We start from the raw sequence: 23,820 nt of genomic DNA on the forward strand, positions 1-23,820 counted from the left end.
TACTCTTCTTTTTTAATTACATAGTATTGCCTTGCAAAACAGCAACCCAAACATGATCAAAACAACATTTGTGACATTAAAAAAAAGAAAGTTATTTGCCTTCTCTTTGGTATAGGTTATGATTTGTGGATGTAGATACCGCGGGCCGTGCTGATTGACACGCATTAAACACATGTCTATGCGCGTTACCATGACGACGGGGAATCTCTTCCGGGTTAGTCAAAAAAACGTCATCGTTTACCCGCGTTCGTTGAACAGTTTACTTTGTTTGGCGGGATTGAGCTGAGGAGAGACTTCTGTTATCACCTAATCGGTACGTAGCAAAACAACTAAAAAATACACACGTTCACTTTGCTCGTACGTGCTGTCAGAAGTCGAAGACTTGTTTATTGCCGATTTCTTTCCCGAAAGTTGTTGATTGTAAGTTAGCTAGCATGTCCGACCATGTAGAATTAGTTTCTTTCTTTCTGCTTATGTTCATAAGACCTAGCATTAACCGTTCGGCATATTAAATTAAACCTCACTCCGATGTGTTGCTGTTTTTATAAATATCTATGTAGTGCTACCTTTCTTTGTACTGGTTTCACCGTTTGTTGTCTGGACAGATTGAGGGGTTTTTCTCTGCTTGTTTACCAATAAAAGAGTCTTCATGTTCAGTGAAGGCATCTGTCTGTCCATTTGACATACATAAAACTCGAGAAACACGATCCACTTACACCAATGCAGTTTTACTTCTACTTAACATCCTTCACAACATCTGGACTGTGTTGGTTTGTGTGATAAAAAGCACCTTACACACTGCCTGATGCACACTAGGGATCTACAAGTGAAGCTCTTTTTAAAATGAAAATCCTTTATTTAAAAAATATATATATACTTTTTTTTTTTTTTTTTTGCAATAACAGTAGGAAATAATTATCCGTCTAAAGAAGAAAGAACAAAAAAACCCAGGAAAGACAAGGAAGAATCATTTGGACAGTGGCAGACATGATGCAGATGAATGCTGGTTGGAAGGCCCCCCAAACTGATTTTTGCCAAGGGCCCCAACAGACTAGGGAATCACCTCTAAAAGTGTCCTACTGTCTGGTTAGCTTTTAACTTCTTTTTTTGTGCCATTTGGGAAATGTACATGTGCTTGTTTTTTCCCCTTCCCACCAGGAGTCATGCTGTTTTCTGGCAGAAGGAGGAAGATCATTTCCAACTCTCAGACGGAGTATGAGCACGCTTTGCAGTTCTACGGGCAGCCTCCTCTGGAAAACATCTCCCTCACAGAGTTTGAGACGTTTGCTGTGGAGAGACTGAAATGTGAGACCTCAGTATTTAATAATCAAAGACGCCTCACCGATATCATGGTCACTGTTTTCAGCTGCTTTATAAATCCGTTTTAACATGGTAAAAATAAGACATAACACTTCAACCTGCTTTTGGTTCCTCTGCAGTGTTGAAGACTGTGGAGAATTTGGGAGTGAGCTACGTGAAACTTTCTGAACAGTATTCAACAAAACTGGAGAAAGAGTTGAAAAACCTGAACTTTCCTTACAGACCAGATGCTGTGAGTATGTTCATCATGCCTTTATGAAAACAGTTTTACATCGTAGCATTACCGATCTCTCTTTTTTTTGTCTGGAATAAATAAGTAATAATGGCGAATGAATCATTTAGTGTTGCGTAGTGCACAGACAACCAAAACAGAAGTTTATGAACAACATGGCAGCACTGATTGTCTCGCCCGTCCATAACATTTATATATAAAAAAAAAAAAAAAAGACATAGTGAGCACCTAATGAAAGGATGAGGGCATAGAGTGGACAGCTGTCTTGACAATGTAAGGATACGTTACACTAGCACACAGGCAAAGATAGCATGCAGGTTTGGTTAAAACACGGTAAGAAGTATGCAAAGCATTCTGTTTATCATGATCATACGGTCACAACACTGCCTTAAAAATCTGCCTTTGTATGTGGTCGTTACACGGAGGTTGTGAAATGTTCAACACTTGTCAATCGGATAATAAGCAGATTAATAAGCCGTACCTGCTGTTAGAGTGAAAGAGAGAACCATGGTGGTCTGTAAAAATCCACAGGTTCGCCAAATACCAGTGTTTCTCATAGATTCAGAAGTTACACGTTTGTCTCCTACAAACAGATAGAGCAGAGGACATTACACTGTCGAAGGAGTTTGATCGCGATCAAGAAATGACCCAACATTCAGTGCCGAGGACTTTGATTTTTGTTACTACAGTTTAGAAACGGGTATCAATGTTGTTTGACTATTACAAGTATCTTATTAAAGTTTAAAATGCTGATATCATGTGTGCCCTCATGTATTCTGTACCTGTTTTAACTTATTAAGGAGGACAAGAAACCTCTGAGTGGACCCAGTGAGATTGAGAAACGAAGAAAGGACCACATCTCCCATTTCATTCTCCGACTTGCCTACTGCCAAACGTAAGTCTGCGTTTGCTTCATATCATTTTGTTTCTTGGTCAGTTTAAACGTGAAAATACACTTTGTTAAGGACTCTGGATCAAATGCACGTGAATAGTAATATTCCTTATTGTTGTCTGTCACAGGGAGGACCTGAGACGTTGGTTTATACAACAGGAAGTCGATCTTTTCCGCTACCGCTTTAATGAACTGAGTTCAAAACTCAACAAGGAATTTTTTCATCAAAACAATCTGCACTATGACACGGTAAATCTTTGTCTCACTTTTTTTGGGGAAAGCTGACAGGTGAGCGCTGCTCCTTAAAGTAAATGTTCCTGCAAGAATAGATTGACTTGCTTCTCCTCTGGTGTCCGCGGCTCACTGACAGCAAGAAATGAAACCAAACAAACGCATAAAAAAAATAAAAAAAAGGCATTACAGACTTTATGGCACATGTGACCTTCTGAAAATGGCGCCGTGACCCACTTCTGGGTCCTGACCCACCAGTTAAGAACCGCTGCTATAGACTATATCGGGGCATGCAACATAGCTGCCAGGCTAATGTCTGCACTCCCAACACAGCAGCATTTATATGACATGTTAGGACAGTATCTGAATGGACATTGATGCAGAGTCTGTGCACACTTGAAGGTGTATTTATGCAGATAGATTCTCATGAAACCGTCCAATAAGACACTTTCTTTTTTTAAACGGATGTGCAGCTGAAACGTTTGAACTGCTTTACGTCCAGGTGTGCTCATTCACCACACACTGAAGCTGTTCAGTTTGTCTCCACTAGATGGAGCTGTTTGATCACTCTGAAAGGACTCTTGAATGTTCAGTATACTTTTTAAGTTTAAGATTCATTTGTGATCAAACAATATATCAGATGTGTTTGCATAATTGTGTTTTTAAAAGTCATCAAACACACACAGGCATTGAATGTAAAAACACGAGAAAAGCTGTGTTTTCACTTTTTTACATGAAGCTGAACACTTCAAGAAACACAGATTTATGAAAAATCCTTCAACCTCAACCTTCAGTGTTTTAACTGTGACTCAGTTCTGCCTCCACAGCTCCTTACTCAAACTCATCACCCTCATCAATAACTTTTCAGATTACTGTCGACGAGAAGGAGACGCTGAAGGATAAACTTGTCAACTCCAGTTACGCCGTCAGTGGAATCACTGTGGAGAATCAGGACTTCTACAAAGTGAGTTACTCCATTCTCTGCGTCCGTCCGTAGAGACAGCTAAGAATGTTAAGTGCTTATGCCTCCATAAAACAGATTTTATTATACAGTATTATTCCACAGTGAATAAAATTTCCCAGACATCTGGGCATGGTGCCATGGTAACTTAATGTTTTATTGAAAAAGTCATAACTTGGAATATGCATCTTCTCAACAGACGAGCAGAATAATACTCTTCACCATCTTTAAAGTTTTTCTTAATATCATTATAAGAAGCTTCATAAGGCCCCGAGTCCACTTAGCGTTTTGTCCTTGCAGTAAAACGCTGACTGTGCACTCAGAGCGCTCGCATGAAGCGTTTGTGTGCTGAGAAGAAAAGTGCTGCATGTCTGTCCTGTCTCTATGACCACAAGTCTGTAGACAACGTCCCCTGTATGTCCCACACTGTTTCTTTTCACTGTATGTTTCATATTTGAGATCATTTTTACCCTCAGCAGAGACACAGGAGGCCAAAACACGGGCACTATCTCACATTTTGAAAAGAGCACCGGCGACGCCATCAGCGCCTTTCTGAAAAGTTGAAACCATTTTGAAGTCGTGCCTTCGGAGAAACCGCACCAAAAAAAAAAAAAAAGGTCGAGCACTCGGGGGAGAAAAAGACGCCGGGCGCTCTCTCCTCATTGAAAAACAACTGAATAAAGACGCTAGCACTCGGGTCAAACGTCAGGCGGACACGGGTCCTCATGTTCGCTACCTCGTTGTTATTTCTTAGTGGCTTGTCAGAGAAATAGTTTGATTGTTGGAAGAAAAGAGAAGCAGACGTTCTGCTCGATGGGCACGCACTTCAAACTGAAACAAATTGGTGCTTTCATGACATCGGTCCTGTATTTCCAGGACTTGTTGATCTTACTGACATCACACACCTTACAGTCCCCTACAGGGATCTCAAACTTAAAAACATGGGAAGAATTTAAAGAGGTGGATTTGAATCATAGTAGCTCCAGTCACTGTCGGGACTTCCTTATCAGTGTCTCTGAAAGTGTGTGATCATAACCTGCCTTACAGTACTCGCCCAGCAGACCAGCGAGCTGCCTCGCCTGTCTCAAACATTGACGTTAGAGAATGAAAACGCTGATTTGTCTGCTCTGCTACCTTCAGGGCAGCGCTTCTTATTATATTAGATAAATGTGCAGATGCATGTCCCTAAGGCGGTTTCACTCAACGTGTTGGCCAGTTAATGCTCTCTGAAATATAAAGTCTCCACCCTGCCTCTCAGAATCCTTCCTCACTTTTAAAGAAATGTTATGACATCATTTGGGTTGAATTAGTAAAAGCACACGGAGAGGAGAAAGTAAGAAAAGAAAAAAAAAAAGAATCAGACTGAAAGGAGAGCCTGGAAAATAATTGGCTGATTGTCAGATCACTGCTGTGGCCTTTCACAGTCGAGTGAGTTCATGTCGACAGTCTGTTAACACGAGGAAATAGGAAAAGGGAAAAATGCCATGGCCTGTAACAAGATGTGAAATTTACATTTTAAACTTTCTTTCAGTGAATCCAAATGACGAAGGCCAAAGGGATGGTGTCCATGCATGCAAATAGAACTTTAACATCAAGGAAATGTGTCTTGGCCCGCACGTAATTGTGTTTATTTTCTAAGGTTCCTTTTCAAGACGCCCTGGATCTGGTGCGTACGAGGAAAGTCTACCTGAAAGCTGGCTACGTGTACATCCCTCACCAGGACATCGTCACCATCGTCCTCAACGATTTCCGCACTCGACTGTCCAAAGCCCTCGCTGTAAGTGTCACCGTGGAACTTCATGGATTTCTAGCATTTAGCTGATAGATTAACATACAAGCACTGTTGTTGTTTGTCATTGAAAGGAAGCTGAACTTACTCAAACTGATTGGTTTTAGTAGATTGCGTATGCGTTACCATGATCAGGGCAGCTTTGAAGCTGAAACAGTCCGTCAGGTTAACGTCCACATGTCTGAGCTGAATCCTGCCAAACTGTGCTGCTGCTACGAGATGCCGTCTATTTTCTGTAGTTGTTTACATCCAGGTAGCAGAGCTGGGAGAGAAGGCATATTAACTGGAGAGAGAGCCGACCAGTGTCAGGTGACTGTGCTGCAGTTTGCGCGGCATCGTGGGCCAAATCATTCACTTGTTTGTTTCGCCGGCTCGTTAGGGGGATGACAGTAATCCATTTTGTCGACTAAACGTGCACATCGTGAATAAGTAACGTCTAACAATACAACTTTTTTCATTGTCTTAAAAATGACCGTTTCTGACTTGACTTTCTGACTCCAGCTTTCCTGCTCATTATTTTACACAACTTTTTTTTTTTTTTTTTTTTCCTGTTACATCCTCTCCTTGTACTTGTGAATTATGCAGATACATTTCCCTAGCACTGGACGCCTGGTTCCTCGAGCAAGATTATTAAAGTCCCAACTGTGGCTGTACCCTTTAGTGCCCCGAGGGACCCTTGAGAAATCTCAGGGTTCAAATGAGGGGAGTGGGTATGCATACATGACATCAAATGTCTGGAGGGGATTGTGTGTGTGTGTGTGTGTGTGTGTGTGTGTGTGTGTGTGTGTGTGTGTGTGTGTGTGTGTGTGTGTGTGTGTGTGTGTGTGTGTGTGTGTGTGTGTGTGTGTGTGTGTGTGTGTGTGTGTGTGTGTGTGTGTGTGTGTGTGTGTGTGTGTGTGTGTGTGTGTGTGTGTGTGTGTGTGTGTGTGTGTGTGTGTGTGTGTGTGTGTGTGTGTGTGGGGGAGGGGACACCATGAAAGTGCATATTTTCCCTTCGGGCATGATGGTTTTTTAAAAGCAGTGGAAGGGGGTCTGGGATGGCGCTGGATCGGCGTGCTCGTGCATTGCCCTGAATTCCCCCGAGGGAGATGGAACATCATGTTTTGGGATCCAGAGGCAATTTTTTTAAAATGCATGTGAGGAGACAACTGAGCTGCAGTTTCAACAGTGTGAAGGTTTCTCACTGAGAACAAAGGCGTCAGCAGTCTTCGGCAGTTGCACTAAATAGATAATGAGTTGACTTGTTCTATTATGAATTGTAAGAAATCTACAAACAAGGTGACTTCCAGACGCACAGGAAATGATGACGCTTTAATACAAGCACATCATGGCTGTCCTGACTAAGCCTTTCTAATCTGGTTTTATGTAGATTTGATATCCTCAGCCTGCAGTATGTGCGCGCTCTCTACCTGTTGTAATCTTGGAAGAATGATGATTTGCATTGAGATAGAGAGTAGTGGAAATACTATCACAGAGGAGATCAGCATCCATAAACCTGAGCTATATCAGAACAAGGACAAATGTGCAGAATATCAGCTATTAACTTCTGCTTTAGTCTGAGTGTGTAAAACCTTAAGACATAGTTGGACCAGGTACTGTCTTGTAGAGTCGTTGGCTCATTGTGTTTCATTGTGTTGTTGTCGTTATGAATCAGTCTGTTTCTTGGTATTGGCTGTTTGTTCATGATGTAGCGTTAGCTCCACTTAGCCTGTGACCTTTAACAACAACCAGTTGACAAATTGAAGCACTCAGGATGCATACTGAGTAACATGGGTATCAAACTTTGACCTGCTGAAGAATCCCCTCCACTGCATTGTCCATTCATGATTGCACACTAGATTTCATGTGGTATTTCAATCCATCAATCCGAGCAGGTTTGAAGAACAGACCAGATGCAGGCAGTAGTTCTCCTTTGTATTCCTCACCTTCCTGGTGTCCACACATGCTCGTCTGCTGAGGTGGAGGTCGGAGCAGGACGTGATTGAATGAGGACGGCGGTGGTTATGAGGACAACACAGTCCAGTGATGGAGGCTGAGCGTCAGGGACGTTAGGTGGTAGTAGTGCCAGATCAGCTCTCTAAAGGTGGGGGAGTTCAGTCTACCTGAAAGCCTGGCTTCTGCTGCCAGGACGGGGGGCGGGGGGTCTATAGCAGTGGGCCGCCCCCCAAACAATCCAGAGGGGCAGAGAGCTCAGGAGTGGCTAGTAGCTAAGATTTACAGAGTGAACTGCTTTCTTACTGTTGACATTGTTAACATGTGACCACGTGTCCTCCATCATGGAAAAGACACGAACATCTTTATCCAAATTAAAATAAAAAAAAATAAAAAAGGAACGTTGTCCAGTTCTGCTATTTTCCCATTTGCTGGTAATTATCCGGACCACTAACTGTTGGAATGGAATAACACTCCCAAACTATTTCTCTTGTAACGGTGCCATCGTGACTGTTTGTGTTGTTCCTATAATGGTTCTTCTCCTCCGGTGGGAGCAGCGAGGAAGCACTGCAGAAAATGTGTCATTAAAAAGGCATGAAATTGAAAGCTGTTACACCGCATGACTCCAGTTATTGGTTGGGTGTTCGTTTGAACAGAAAATACCAAAAGAGTATCACATTAAGCTGATATCCTTTCCATATGAGTAAAGCAGAGCTTGAAGTGGTGTACTCGTCCCTGATTGGATTCATTTGTTGAGGATGGATGTCCATCCCTCTTTTCTTAAAGCTCCAGTGAGGAGGATTTTTTTTTTTTTTTTTTGATGTCTATGAAACGGACAGAACTGAATACTAATGCTGCATAAAGCCAACGAGACCACCAGCATCAAATAGATTATTTCTCTGTAGTTCTTTTGATGGGTGTAACTGCTGCTGATTCTCAGATGAGACGATACACGGCGAGCTGCTGAAACAGCAGCCGTAGACGATCTCCTCTGTCAGTGATGTATTAGACTGAGATTTTTCAACAGGAAACACGACGGGGCGGCTGTGGCTCAGTGGTAGAGTCGGTCGTCTGTGAAACAATAAAAGGTTGGTGGTTCCATCCCTTGTCTGATGAGTCCTTGGACCCTTTAGATGCTCTGGGTTGTTCCCTTTGCTTCGTTGGCGGTGTCTGAGCGTGTCCACTGACGGACGCTCTACTTAGTGGACTGGCACCTCTCCAGCTACCAGACCACTTTCCAGATTTTTGGTCCGCACCAGGACTCGAACCAGCGACCCTCTGGTTCCTAACCCAGCTGGTGGGACTCACGCTTCATAGTAGACAGTCATGACTCAGAGAGACATTTACAAATCGGATTTCTGTTGTTTTTTATGCACATTCTTCCTTTTATCTTGAGATACAAAAATTCTTTACAAATGCAGTCGGATTCAGTCCACTCCAGCTGCAAAGCTGCAGCCTCTTATTTTCATCATTGTTCTTTGTGGTGCTTAATCTTTACCTTTAACAATGTTCCTGCCCCGCTCCTTTGACCCACACGATTTATCACGACTCATGTGATGTCCTTCTCCTCTGCAGCTGACAGCGCGCTCGTTACCCTCCGTGCAGTCTGATGAACGGCTCCAACCGCTCCTTAACCACCTCAGGTAAGCACAAGGATTAATAACTTTGCAGCCACTTGGCCAGGCCGGTGTTGGTGGTGGGGGAAAAAGAGATTTAGCAGGATTGATCTCTGGCACCGTAGAACTTTTGGAGGCTTGTGGCAGAACTGGGAAAAGCTCAATCTGTCGCTGTAGACAAGTCCAGATGTTTTGTGAACTTGTGGTGCAGGGCGACGTGTGCAGAATCATCTATTCCGACGGTTGAAGCTACTCAGTCCTGAAGTAATTAGGACAATGCAGTATGTGCTCTGTTCTTCCTACAATGCTCTCAATGATCAGTTCATTATTGAGCAATTTGGATATTCAAATTAGTTTGATTTATTCATAAAATGCATCATTGTTTTGTTTTTTTGTGTCGAGAAAACAAATGAAACGGAGCTTAGTATGCGTCATGCATAGGAGGAAGAACATATGGTCGGGATATGTGAAGTGAGCAACTGTGATCAGAGCCTGTGATATGTAGGCTGCCAGTTGTTTTGCATGGAATATGAATGGTGCAGAGTCCATGCTGTGTTTGCTTCAATAAAGCTGCTCCTTCTTCAATCAATTCTCCAAAAAAAAAAAAAAGATAAAATGCATCTCATTAGGTTGTCAGGCCGCTTCTGTGCTAAGGTGACCCCTTTAGATAACTTCATATTAAAGCCTTAAACTTGTTCAGCACCTAAAAAAAAACATGTAAATCATCTTTAAGATGGGGCTTTCATTGAATTATGTCTTAGTGGCAGCAGACTTAATTACGTCTTTATGACTGAAGGAGAGCAGTTCATAACGCAGCGAGGGCTTTCATCCTTCTTAGATTAAAGAGAGAACATGAATATAAGGGTGGAGAAAGTCGTGTTGCCTGATTGTTGATGGGGATTAGTGGGCAGGTTGTTGAGATTAGAGGGCAGGCCAATAATCTCTTCAGTTAGGGGAACACAATGTGGTGTAAAGCTCTCTCAGACACACACACACACACACACACATGCATGCACACACACACAGGACTCAAGGGTTGCCAAGGTCATAAAAAATCTACTGAGCGTCTTTGAGGAAGAGCTTTCCCTGCTAACCTTTTTGTCTGTTAAAGTCAGATTTTCTTTCCCCAAAGCAGTTTGACTTTTTATTCTTTTTTTAGTTTTTTTTTTGTTTCAGCATCAGACCAAACACCTTAAATAGTCTCTTTTATGTCGCACCTGCCAGAAGAACACTTATCTCTTACCCGTTAGCTTCACAGGCTGATGATTCATAATGGGATTGCCTTCCTGTTTATCGCTATGTATTGCACGATGAAGTAAAACAGTGCTGATTGATCCTCGTGCTGCATTCACTTGCCGCTCGGGTGGTCCTGTTTTTCGACTTATGAAGTCGTTCTTCAGACTTCAGTGTGCTCTTGTTGGAATGATGTATCAACAGCAAAAAAAACAGAATTGATGCTGCGGAGATCAGTGAAGTGTAACTGTTAAGAGTCATATTTGAGCAACGAGTTTAATTTAAGTTTTATATTTAACAATAAAAAATATATATACTTTTCCCCCCAGGTGATGGTGTTTCTGACGTGATGTCGACATGATTTTTCTGATCCATATTAAATTGAGGAAAAAATATATTGCAATACATAGATGGATTGATGTTTTCACTCAGCTTGTACTTGTTACTTGGATTTCCTGCCTTATGTTGTCGCTCTCCTCAGTTACACACTGAGGGAAAAGTGCCTCCAGCATTAAATCCACTTTCAAGGTAGCACTCGTTGTGCCTGAATATGTATGATTACTTTGACATTGTGTGCTTTTTTTGACACAACCTTTTTTTACATCTTTATTGTTATTTGTTGTTTTTGTAGTCACGCCTACGTGGGACAGGATTACAGCATCCAGAAGAATGTCGGGAAAATCTCCCTGGAACAGATTGATTCGGTGAGTTGGGTTGAATGTCAAGTGAAAGGTGCCGATATGCTCGTGACAGACCTACAGGGGCAGATTGAGTCTTGGATAGTAATTATGGTACGCCCAAGGTTTTGTGCAGTGAGATAGGTACAGGTTCAGATATGCGATTGTAGTCCGCGGATCTGTAAGTCGCTAACAACAAAAGTGTTCGTCTGCCTTCAGCTTTCAGGAAAGTCCTTCCCGCTCTGTATGAGGCAGCTCCACCAGAGCCTCAGAGAGAACCATCATCTCCGCCATGGAGGCCGCATGCAGTACGGCCTCTTCCTCAAAGGCATCGGCCTCTCTCTGGAGCAGGCGCTGCAGTTCTGGAGGTCAGAGTTCATAAGAGGCAAAGTGGATGCAGACAAGGTAATTTGTCCATCTTCATTACTTCATTACAAATCTTTTCCCCTGAATTGTCTCCCTGAGGCGGTCAGTAATTGTAGATGTCTGCCAGGAAGCTTAAAGGCCTTGATGGGTAAATTTCCAATATGGCCACTGCCGTTGTTTGGCTTCAAAACGCTTCTTTAGAAACGTATTGGTGATGTCACTGAGACTACGTCCATGTTATCCAGTCTGTGTTTTTAATTTAAGTCATAAATCCATCTTGGGACTTCAAATCAACGGTGACGTGTTATTTAGATGAAATGTCATAATAAAATCTGGAGCAGCTTAATTCATAGATAGATAGATAGAGCAGGACATAAAACACACAATGTTAGAAACAAAACAATATAATATGGAATAAAAAGTAGAAAAGCACTAAAGATGTACAAAATATAAAAACAAGAATAATGTCTGCTGTACATCAGGATTTCTCTTAAAAATTCCAACTATTCAGAAACTAGTGAAAAAAGCTACTAACTGAATCCGAGATGGTCTTTTCACTCGGAGAACCGGACTCTCCACAACCTGGACATCCTGGAAACGTGACTTTCTTTATCCTTGAACACAAGCACCCTGACTTCTGCCTCATCAGAGGACGACTCAACACTCAACAAGTCGGTTTCATTGGAGATTCAAAGGTGTCTTGATTTAAAAAAAAAAAGAAAAGAATAAAAACAACAGTTAACTGGTATCTTTATTTGCACTCAGTACTGCGCTGAGGCTAATGAAGACGTAAGTGGCTGTTGATTCAGTCATTGTGTCTCCAGATAAAAGACAGACGTGTCGTAAGGACCTTAAAGTGGTTCTTAACAGAAAGAGCTTCTAACAACAGGAGAAAACACATGTTGGTGAAAGGATGTTATTTAATGATGCACAGGTCATTCAGTGTGACGTTATGATAACGTGGTTCCGTTTTCTTCGCCTGGCCTTGAACAGCTTCAAACAAGGCTGAGTGTCTGACTCAGCTTGGTTTGAGTACATGGTTCAAACTCCATGAAAAGCGTGAATGCATTTCCTATTGGTCCATAAAGAAAACGACTTCCTGTTAAATAGATAATTACCTGAATGTGACTGATTTTTCTTTGAAGAGTGTGAGAGGAAAATGATTGAATGGCTTCACCTGTGCTGACCCGTCTCTGAGGTGAGATCGGATCCAGACTCTTCTCTGGTTTTTTATTCGTTTTTTTAAGGCTTTTTGATTTAGAAATTCTCTGTTTGTACGTCGAGTATTTTCCTCAGAGTCATTATCAAGCTCATGAAACATAAAGAGGAGCTGCCAGCTGAAGGGAATTTACCAGATTCTGTGGCATTAAAGCAAACAAAAACAGATGTGTAAACATACTAAGAAGCCATTGTGAAGGTACTAATTTACATTTAGCAGAAAATGACAGTGGTAGTGAGATGACAGAAATGTAATTGGAAAGTATCTTGATCGTGAGTCCAGATCTTCTGACTATAATCTGAAAAAAAATATGATAAATTATTATTTGTAGCACGTCTTCTCTTTATGCAGAACTTAAGTTTTGTTCTCTATCGCCGCCCAAAACATCTTAACTTTTAAGCCGAATGATTGAGCTCAAGCAAGAATGATGTCACGTGAAGGCAGCACGAGTTTGATTCTCTGTCATATAAAACAATGTATAGGTTTAAAGTCACGCACTTGTCATGGGCTTTTACATCTTTGTTTTCTTTTTTCTTTTTTGTATTTAGAGAGTGCGTGAGAAATGAATCGTCGACTTAAATGTCTTTAAATTGTAAACCAATAAAGTTGGATTATACAGGCAAGGCAAGTTTGTGTCGCACATTTCAACAACAAGGGAATTCAAAGTGCTTTACACGGGACATCACAAGTATCATGACAGAGGAGAGAAAAGAAAAAAATAGAACATTTAAAAATCATTGAAATGATTAAAACTGAAAATATGTTCAAGTAAAAAAAAAAAACTAATTAATTTAGGGAAAACTATAAAATGGTTCAACTGTGACAGGACAATCTCCAGGCGACGTCAGTCTGCAGTAATCGATTAAGTTCTGTCACTGACGCAGGTCCGCATTGCGACACGTCGTAGAAACGTCCAGAGTCTTTGTGGTGGGAAATCTGAAAACGTCAGCGTGCATTCAGTCACTGCAGAAGTGGTTTCAGGCATTCCAAATAAATAGATGGAAAATACATGATCAATCATCAAGCTCGTCTCTGATGGTCTCTGTTTTGTCTGTTAACATGAGTTATAGTGTAAAATCCCAGGGCTGGCATCACGTAACTTCAGGTAGGTGAACTCTTTCTGCCCGTGAACATGTCTTGCATCAGCCATAAAGCGTGTCCGTGCGTGCTGTGGGGATATTTTGAAGTGTCTGTTTTCCTGCTGGTGTCACAGTTTCAGCAGTGAGGAGAAGACGCATCAAAGGGCCGTTACATGACTCGGATGCTAAAAGATGCACCCAGAGTCCTTCACGTTTTAGAGCCGCTCAATCAGCTCTGAAGGTTTTATAAAACCTCTTTTCTGTGTTGAAAAATAAAAACAGTGTCGAAAAAGACCCGTTTCTCAGTTCCTCACACTTCTCTGCTCTTTGTGAATCATCCGTCCACTTAGTTTCAGGTGACTTTATTTGGAGCCAGAGGTTAGATTAGTTGCAGGAAGAATCACATAAACTTAATAAAGCTCAAACAAAAGAGAGTGTGTGTGTGTGTGTGCAGAATCCAAGTTAAAGGTCCATAAACACAACTATCTGTAAAGGTTACAGATATGCAGCGGCGCTTGCACTTAAATTATTAATTCAACAACAGATTAAAAAAATAATAATCAGAATCGGGTTTTATTGCCGAGTGCGTTTTACTCATGCAGGGAATTCGTCTTGGTGTATTGGTGCAAAACCTGTCAACCCTTTGTCGGGCAAGTGACTATTTTTGGTAAATTACATCGCCAGCCTTCTGCACCTCAGTAAGGTCTAGACGCAAGTGACCCTCATTCAGCCAATCAGAAGAGATCACCTTACGTCACTGATCCTGCTATTGTTTCACTTGAACCAAATATGCTAACTTTGTCAACGTTTATTTTTCTAAATGAAATTTAAAAAAAAAAAAAAAGATTTTTTTTTAACAGGAATAAAGTTCTTTTATGTCCCAAAATAACACTCTAAGGTAGAATTTTTGAATTTCAAAGCATTTCACTGAGTGCCCTATAAAGGGTTAACAAGAGAATAAACTTGAATTCAAATAAAGATTTGGGCTCATATTCACTTTGGGGTCATCGTGCAGCATTAAACTGGTGGCAAGTGGTTACGGTACACAACCTTCGACAGGCTTCGATGCGCCTAATAAAGTGCAGTGTGAAACCAAACTGAACCTGTGAAAGCTACCTTAGTTCCTCGTCTCTCTTTGCTAAAGATTTAATTTATCAAAAGAAAGCTTCTTCTATTTTTGATCCTGGAATCCAGAGAGGAGCTGCAGCGTAAGAAGCCCGGTCACTGACTCCCGTTTCTTGTTGTGCTGATAAAGCAGCCTCCTCCGGTGCTGCCTTCACAGTCTCCTGTCCTAGTATCTGTTATTGGCCCTGAGGAACAGCCTCGTGGCAGATACAGCACACTGAACTCGTGTTACAGCCCACTTTGGTGCTCCATTTCTAAAGGTGTCGTAGTTGCTCGTGTGCCCACTCTCCCCGAGAAAGTGTGATGGGCTGTGCACAAAAAAGCCGGCGTTTGTTTCTCACAGCAGAGGCAGCAGAATGGTGCTGACCACATCGCAGCTCTCACAATGATGTATGTGTTAAGTCAGAGACTGCACTTTGTGGCATGCTGCACAAAAGGCTCCTCATTAGTATGCGACAGGCGCCGAGAAAAAGATGGGAGGCAGCGATGCCGAAAGGGAGGCCTGGAGGAAGAAGGCGATGTAATATTAGACCGGAGGGAGGGAGAAAATGGATGAAATCAACTTGATATGTCCATTTTTCTTCCCCTGGAAGTTAGCACGTTCATTTGGCTGCGTGTCTATTTGCAGCACACTCGAGTGTTTCGTTCGGCCTTGGGGTAGGACTTGCTTTGAACTGCTTGTGTTACAGATGTTAACTTCAGGTTAATTAATTTCCACTAACTGACACCATTTTTCACGTTGGACTCCTCCGAGCGCTTTTCAAACAAAACAAGAGATTCATCAGATGACACTTCACATTAGCTGCTCTTAATGTGGGGTTATTAATGTACACCATGTTGTTTGTTTAGATCAGCCCCTGGCTTCCTCTTTGCCAACCTGCATGAACATGTAAATCCTTTATCTTGGTCATTTCTGGGTCTGATATTTCATTCAGAGCTGATCCAGGAGAGACATTTGCTCCGTTTCACGTTGCTCTGTAGTCCATGAGTTGTTTTAGAAAGTCACATTTTTTTTAACTGTGTTTGACGTGAGGTGCTTTAATACGTCGTGTGCAGCAGATGCGTCACAGCTTAAAGAGAATCTGTAGATTTACCCCCCCCCCTCCCCCCTTTCCTTTTACTTTAAAGTTCTTCTTGTGCATTATGTGTTAATGACCTTTAAAAAGAAGACTGCCCATTTTCTTCTTTCTGCAACATCAAACTTCTAAACTTTAGAAGTGTTTTATGGTCCCCAACCTTTTGTTGTTTTTAGGTTCTTCAGAGGCCTGCAGTGCAGATTTTAAAAAAAAGGGGGGGAAAGTATTTTAAATGGTGTTAACGTACATTCAGGAGAAATCAGCGCTACAGGCAAATCAGTCACTATGGACTGAGTCTAAGAAGCCATGCCAAGTTAACACACACACACACACACACACACACACACGTAATCCCTTTGATTGTGTCCTATTTCTCTCTGTCTGTTGCCGCAGGTTTCTGTGAATGTGTCCTACTGTGTGTGTGTGTGTGTGTGTGTGTGTGTGTGTGTGTGTGTGTGTGTGTGTGTGTGTGTGTGTGTGTGTGTGTGTGTGTGTGTGTGTGTGTGTGTGTGTGTGTGTGTGTGTGTGTGTGTGTGTGTGTGTGTGTGTGTGTGTGTGTGTGTGTGTGTGTGTGTGTGTGTGTGTGTGTGTGTGTGTGTGTGTGTGTGTGTGTGTGTGTGTGTGTGTGTGTGTGTGTGTGTGTGTGTGTGTGTGTGTGTGTGTGTGTAGGGTTGTTATGGTAGCCCCCCGAGCTGTGATGAGCACTAGAAGATCTGTGGCTCTGTTCCTTTAAATGCATGTTATGCTCTTGTGTTTGGATTGATTCCTTCAGTTCAGAGGTCGGCTGCTCATCAGCGTTGATCCGACATGAAGGTAGAAGTGAAGTCAGTTTACAGGAGTCGCAGTCAATACATGAGTAAAGAAAAGGGACATTTCAAGCTGCATTATATAACCTCTAATGGTTCAGGGCACGAGTCTCCGACATTTCTCATTTATTTATTTAGGTTTTTTTTTTTTTTTTTTTTACACAGGCGGTCTACCTATATATATGTAGCTCCCGAGTTACCTGTTGGAGACCCTGGTTTAAGGTGATCTGTATTAGACGACTAACTGGCCAGCCCATAATATCAGCTGATATTAGAATGTCATGTGACTATCAGTATCGGCTGCTTTACTCACAGATAAGCTCCGATATCACAAGACTTATTCTCCAGTCAAATGTCATTTTCCCACCTGTTCAAACAGTCCCCTGTGTGTCTAAATGAAACATCTGTGCTGTGCTTTGGTCCATATATAACATGACTCAAGCACCAGAGGAGGTTTGTGAGCCTGTAGGAACCAGCTCTCTCAGAACGCTGCGTGTTAGTGTGTGTGAGTGTCTCTTTAAATGCAGTGAGCCCTAAGAAAGATATCTGCTGTGATATTGGTATCTGAGTTTCTTCCCCCCCCCCGATATCGATATCAGCTCCAAAAATCTCATGTTGTTTGAACAGTGGTGTTTGTAGAAACTGTCAGGCCTTCAAATCGAATGTGTAACCATCATTTAGTCTCCCTTTTAAAGGTGAGGCTATTTCAGTTTGTTCCCTGAAGATTTTTAATCTGCAACTTCAGCAGAAAAAAACTCTGCATCATCTGAAAGAAGAGGAAGTTTAATATCACTTCGTTTCAAGCCTTTGCTCGCTTTTTCTTAGACCACACAGGACTTTTTACCGTCCCAATTATTTCACATAATACATATTAAACACACTCGAGTGCCGGTGGAGTTCCAAGATAAGTTTGAATATGAGTGGAGGGGGGGTCTGAAATCAGGAAATTGCCTCTTGAATCCTTTGAAGCTCTACATAATTAATATTTGATTTACTGTACTTAAAGAAGATTTGATGGCTTTTTAAATTGCCTCTGCAGCTTGTCACATTAGCAAGTTCAGGGTTTTTATTGCGACGTTAATGTGTTATGATGGCTGCAGTCAGCACGTGTGTATTTGACCGTTTGAGTTTCAGAGGCAGGGTCCTTGTGATTCATTTTTTTATGGTGGCACATAAACAAAAAAAGGTTGGCCGTGAAGATTTTGTAGATCGACCCTCATTAAAAGTATGAAGGGGTTTTTTTGGGGGGGGGTTTAAGAGTTCTGGCACTCTTGAGTTTATTGACGAAGTTCACTCGTGTCCTCGACCTTCATGTTTTGTGATTTTGGAACTTGCGTAAACATTTTTTTTTTTTTCTAACCGTGGGTCATATAATTTTGATCCCTCCCGTCATCCAATCATCCTGGTGACAGGGGAAGTGACATTACTCTTTTATACGTCCATATTTTATTTATTTTTAGCAAAAAAAAGTTACTGACTCTGCCTTAAACAAGAATCTGTGAACAAGACGAGAGCTTTGAAGAATAAAACATTGGTGAAGATTATTATGAATTCAGTCACAGACACACTGTCTGGATATTGTACATTGTATTTATCATTTCATTTACATCGCAGTCTTCCTGCTCTAACAACGTGCTCTGCAGGACCAGGGGCAACAGTAATGAGGGGGAAGATGTTCAGGTTACACTCTCCATAATTCAGCCCTGTGGAGTACGCTGACACGTCTACAGCAGGTTCTCTCTAATAGCTCGATATTTCATAGAGGAAAACACCCTGTCAACGCTGACATGATGTATGACAACGTCTCTTTTCACCCCAACCTTGTCCCTCTTACACTCTCATCCTCACTAATGCCTCTCTCTCTCTCTCTCTCTCTCTCTCTCTCTCTCTCTCTCCCCCTCTCCCCCTCTCTCTCTCCCTCTCCCTCTCTGTAGTTTGACAAGCAGTATGCCTACAGCATCCGCCACATGTTTGGCAAGGAAGGCAAGCGAACAGACTACACCCCCTACAGTTGCATGAAGGTGATTTTATCAAACGCACCCAGCCAAGGCGACCATCATGGTGAGTTGACGGCTGTTGGAAGCAGCCCAGTTCGCACATGAAGATCCACTCTTCTGTTGTCATCAGGCTGTGTGGTTAGAGTACTACACTTGTACACAGTTAATTCATTCAGAGACATTTTTTTTTTTTTATTCTGTGTTTTCAGGATGTCCATTCCGTCACAGCGACCCGGAGCTGCTGAAACAGAAGCTCCAGTTCTACAAGGTGTCTCCCAGTGGAATCAGTCAGGTGCGTTGTGTCGTGTCTACAGCAGCCCTTTAGCCTTCTTGGCCTGCTGTCACTGGGGAAGGTTTTCTATTAAACCTGTGGTTCTCAACGGCTGGGTGGGGACCCAAGGGTGCGTCACGGAGCTGGATTTTCAGCGGGTCAAGAACATGTGGGAACAAATCTGTCCTATGAAGTGCTCTTGTTGTTTCAGTTCCTTCTCTTTGTTTCGCACCGTCTAATTTTTTACAGGTACCACTGAATGAGTTTTTTTCAAATATACCAACCGCGACTTTAAGTAGAAGGCTGGATTTAAGAAGGCTGTAATGAGAAGCTGCCTGACAGATGTCTGATAACTTTTTATTCCCTCACAATCTTCTGTAGTTTAGCTCAGAGTTATCGGGAAGTATGAGTCTGGCCCTTTTGCAATGAAGAGAAAAAAAGCAATAAAGCTCACCGCACAGCAAGTGTTTTCCCTTTTTTATCATCGGTTTTCAGTGTGCGTTTTTTGCAAATGTTCCTGGTGCACCGTTACACTAAATAATGAAATCTGCAATATCTGTCAGGGAACTCAAAGAGCTCCTGGTTTGAGCATGCTTGAGGCAGCCTTCAGGAGTATGGGAAATAATGACGATGCAAAACGCAGGCACATTCCTCCGATGAGTTCAGGGACTGCTGAAGACCTTGGATTTCTTTCTTTCTTTCTTTTTTTTTTTTTTTAGGACAGTTGTCTAAGTCTGCTGTCACGCTGACACTTACACTGGTAAATACAAGAATATGAGAGCTCTGCTATGACCCCACTAAATCCAGGGCTTTAACAAATCTTCACTCAATACTTTCTCAACTTTTACAGAGCTTAAGAAAACCAGAAAGAGGGGGGGAAATAAATCACAAAATTGAGATTTGCCAGAAGACTTGAAGGTGTAATCGTTGCCAGCGGTTGTTCTACAAAGCGTTGACTCAGGGCTTGAATATTCAAATGAGCCCAAATAAGCCTGTGATCTGTTTTCATTACTTTTGCAAAGATCTTGTGAAGGATGTATTCTGAGCTGTCATTATGATTAATGAGGAATGTTTGTGTCGGTGCTAGACCGAAAGCCGATTAGAAGAAGTTTGATTCAGAGCTGCATCAACACATGTTGTCGATATCCTTCATAAATGTAATAAGTCAGTGTCTGATGTGCGTCTGTTTATGCTGCAAGAAAACTGTCAAATTGAAGCTACCCAGCACTGTGAGACTTCACTTTTTCACCTTCTTCTTCTCTTCTTTTTTTTTTTTTGCAGATCCTGGAGCTGGTTAAAGGGATGCACTATCAGCTCGCCTGCCAGAAGTACTTTGAGCTGACACACAATGTAAGCTCAGACTTAATTAGAAGAAGGGTCAGAAGGGGGGTTTGGTTACTTTCTACATAAACTCTGGACCGTTAGCACCTCATCCTAGTTTGTCTCCTGCGGAGACTCATCACAGTTTTGGAAGCTTGAGTCATAATCGCTTTCAAAGTCCTGGTTAAAAAGGCCTTACGCTCTTACTTACTTGAGACATTAAAGGAATGATATCCAGCTGAGTCTGGCACCCAGTTCATGTCTGATCAATTCATCAAAATTCAAGGACTCTTGTCACAGTATTAGAGAAACATGACACACCAGAACACAGCGTGAAACTCTGTGGTTGTTTCATTGATTTAACAAGTACTCTTAAAACTCATCTCAGCAGCAAATCCACACGTCCCCTTTAAATAGACTGAATCAAAGGTTTAGTTTTTGTGAAAAAGTAATTGAATCCTTGGAGTGACTTGAAGTGTACTTAATTACACTTAAAGGTTTTTCAGAGAGAGCGTTTCTAACCTCGGCTCTGAACATTTGAAATAAGTGAGTACAAGTGACACTTGGCTGAGATGATCTTAGTTGAACGTAGGCTAAGACTCCCGCACAAAGACTGGCTGTTTCAAATGTTCAGAATCTCACCTCACAAACTTTTCCAATACCAACGCCCTTTTCAACTTTCTATCAGCCATTCTCAATCAGCCGGCTACCTGTCACACGAGTGGTGAGCGACAGCGGCGTGAAAATGGTCTTCTCGTATCACAACAACAAACTGCCACTTCCTGCTGGCATGGGGGGTTACTTCCCCTCATGCATAATAATGTACACAGTGATTGGCCGTCAGCTATGGTCTTTGCGGTGCGTTTTTTTTTTTGGCCGAGATGTGAGGCAGCACCACAGGGAGCCTTCGCCACCTAGTCCTTTGCAGCCTGGCCTCTGTAAGATGCTTAAAAAGTGTAAACCAAATGTATTTTCTTCAATCTAACGGAAGTTGGTGACGGTTATGTTCTCATCTATTACAATAATTTAAAACGTTCCCTCCTTTTGATGTGAAAAGTTTTACAAAAACCAATCATAATTCCATTATAGTTTGAATTGTGGTGGGAAAGGTCACAGAGAGAGCTTCGTCTGATAATTGATTCATTAGTTTTTACTCACCCTGAGTGATTTTGACATTTTATTTCCTGAATGACATTTCATCTTCTCTCTGTGCTCTGATTAAGTAGTTAGAAGACTTAACTCTCTAATTTGGCTGTGTCGTTGTTATTGGCCCTCGTCGTTATTGTAAATATAAAAAAAACCTGAGTAAATGACCTAATGCATTCCAGTGAAGAGATTCCACTTCACTGAAAACTAATCCTCCCTCTCTTATGATTCTCTATTGAGCAGATTGAGGACTCCAGTTTCTCACTCAATCATCCAAACCAATACTTTATCGAGAGCCAGAGACTCTTGGGAGGAGGCAAAGAAATAAAGAGAGAGATGGACGCACCACAGAAGTCGCAGGAAAAATCTGCGGCCAAAGGATCCGGCGCAGCTCGAGAGGCGACGGCAAACGCTGCCCAAGGATTGGTTGAGATGACGGAAGATCTGGATGCTTACTTTCAAGACGCCTGATTTCATTTTATCATTAAGACGTATAGAAATAAATGTTTGTTAGTGTTTCTTCTGAGGATTGAGGAGCCACATTCTGATTGGAGTTTAATCATTTAAAGTCCATGTATCCACATTGTTTTGTGTATTAAAGTTACATATTTTCAATATTGAAATCATTTGTTGTCTTTTCTTAACAAGGAGAAAAAAAATTAATGGATGAATCCAATTTAATTTAATATCTAATATAGAATTCAGCAGCTATTGTCTGGTCACAAGACAAAGTGTGGATGATTTAACTCAACAATTTCATTTGGTTGACAAAGGCAAGGAGTTATTTTACAATTTTACATTATTTGTAATGTTAATGACAACTTGTGGGTGTATGCTACACGTAATATTTACTGTCTGATGCTTAATTACAAAACGGAATTTGCAAGCAAAGTAACAGTATCAGCAGAAAAGTAAATTATGCATATGTTAATGTAGGCTGTAGTGAGATGGTATTACGCCACAATATCAGAAAGATATCACGAGTATTTGCTCTAAGAAAACAAGCTTTATTTTGAAAGTTACACTGTAAGCAGTTGCTTTTAATCTACAGCAAATTTTCAACATTAAAATACTGATTTAATCTAAAATGGTTTAGAACTGTAGTTAGCAATGCTTTGTGATGCTCACTTTGAAGCAAAGGGACAAAAGGCCATAAACAATGTTTTAAATTACAGGACCCTACAGTATTTTTTTTTTTTTTGAGAACTTGAACCGCGGTCAGTAGTGTGGTATGTTAGACTGTTTGTCTATTGTTTCTAAAAAATATGCGACTGCTTATTTTTTTCAATTAGTTTTCTTTATAAAATACCCAAAGCCACCAACTCCTGAATTGAGAATCATTGGAGGATCATTTGAATAGCAGTTTTAAGACATGTACACAATATGGAGGACATGTGCTACATGTCAACGAGACCTGCTTCATCAACATGTATCGGATTTTTAAACTACCAGTTAGACGGTAGGTCTTATTGAGATCATATTCTATTTTTTAACATTTCATTGATATTGCAGAGGATGTTTGATACAAACAGATCCTCCAGTAGTACTAGCTTGTCTAAATATTGATTTTAACAAGTAATTTATGAGTGAGGCTTAGATTTAAATAGTGTAAAAATATTACTTCTGGGCAGTTTTAGTTGTACTACAAATATATAAAAAGATAATACTTAACTGTCACTAATGCTATGCTACATGTTATGCTACCTCAGTTGCATTACATTAAACATAGCAACAAGGCTAATGCAAAAGCTAAGCAATGTGCTATGCTACATCAGAAGAAATTTATGACACAAAACACCCAGGCTAATGCTAACACTACACATAGTCACATACACATAGATAGTTCCAATAAATGCTGCAGCTACATGCTAACAGAATGACAAAAGGCTAACCCCATTACAATTGCACACGGTAATTGCAGAACACCTATATTAGAATAGTTTACATGTTCATCTTTTGGGGACTCAGATTCTACTTTGATGACTCGAGACTAGAATTTTTGACAATTTGAGAGGCATGTGTTAATGTTAGCTTAGTATGACTAGCGACAAGACCGTTCTGATAGAACTTAAGAATAACTCATTGAAAAATGAATTCAAACATTGTATTTTTAACCAAAAGAAAACACATTGACTTTTTTTCCATTAAAATATTTTATTCATTGTTACAAATCAAATCTTGCCAGTCACCCGTTGCTCCACAGACTTGAGTACACTCTGCTTTATCAACCAGGAAGTGTCAAACAGAGCTGAACCAAGCTTTGGGTTTTATGGGGGTGTGTCAAGTGGAAGGTACCATGTTTGGTAGAAGTGAGAGATTGAAAATGTTATTTAAAAGGCAGTTTGAAGTATTTACTTAACTGAAATGTATTTTGACATGCTTTTAGCTTTATTGCAGATAATTTGTGTTGTTTGTAGAACAGGTAATTCTTACCTGGAGTGAAGTGATTTCCACCCCCTTTTGGTAGGTTCCAGCCCCTATATAACAGGGGGCTTGAGGGATTCTTAGAGCAGTTGGGGTTTGGAGCTCAAG

General features: G+C 41.2%; 1 protein-coding gene across 1 annotated transcript; it reads left to right on the forward strand.

The window, feature by feature from the left end:
* Positions 1-86: 86 nt before the first annotated feature.
* prim2 (DNA primase subunit 2) lies at positions 87-21,903 on the forward strand. The gene is made up of 14 exons (XM_079363558.1): positions 87-313; positions 1,159-1,305; positions 1,440-1,552; positions 2,353-2,447; positions 2,573-2,693; positions 3,544-3,639; positions 5,276-5,413; positions 8,933-9,000; positions 10,838-10,910; positions 11,103-11,288; positions 18,489-18,615; positions 18,761-18,843; positions 20,104-20,172; positions 21,532-21,903. Exons 2-14 carry the CDS (start codon positions 1,164-1,166, stop codon positions 21,757-21,759), a joined length of 1,539 nt encoding a protein of 512 aa, XP_079219684.1. The 5' UTR covers positions 87-313; positions 1,159-1,163; the 3' UTR covers positions 21,760-21,903.
* The last annotated feature ends 1,917 nt before the right edge of the window (positions 21,904-23,820 follow it).

This window comes from Symphodus melops (assembly GCF_947650265.1).
Source record: "Symphodus melops genome assembly, chromosome: 15".
Lineage (NCBI taxonomy): Eukaryota > Metazoa > Chordata > Actinopteri > Labriformes > Labridae > Symphodus > Symphodus melops.

What these genes read in the sequence shown, in the direction of transcription:
- prim2 (XM_079363558.1), top strand. Translation starts at nt 1,164, where the DNA reads ATGCTGTTTTCTGGCAGAAGGAGGAAGATCATTTCCAACTCTCAGACG. An exon ending in TTCCTTACAGACCAGATGCT is followed by an intron (nt 1,553 to 2,352) that starts GTGAGTATGTTC and finishes TAACTTATTAAG; the next exon opens with GAGGACAAGAAACCTCTGAG. An exon ending in ACTTTGAGCTGACACACAAT is followed by an intron (nt 20,173 to 21,531) that starts GTAAGCTCAGAC and finishes TCTATTGAGCAG; the next exon opens with ATTGAGGACTCCAGTTTCTC.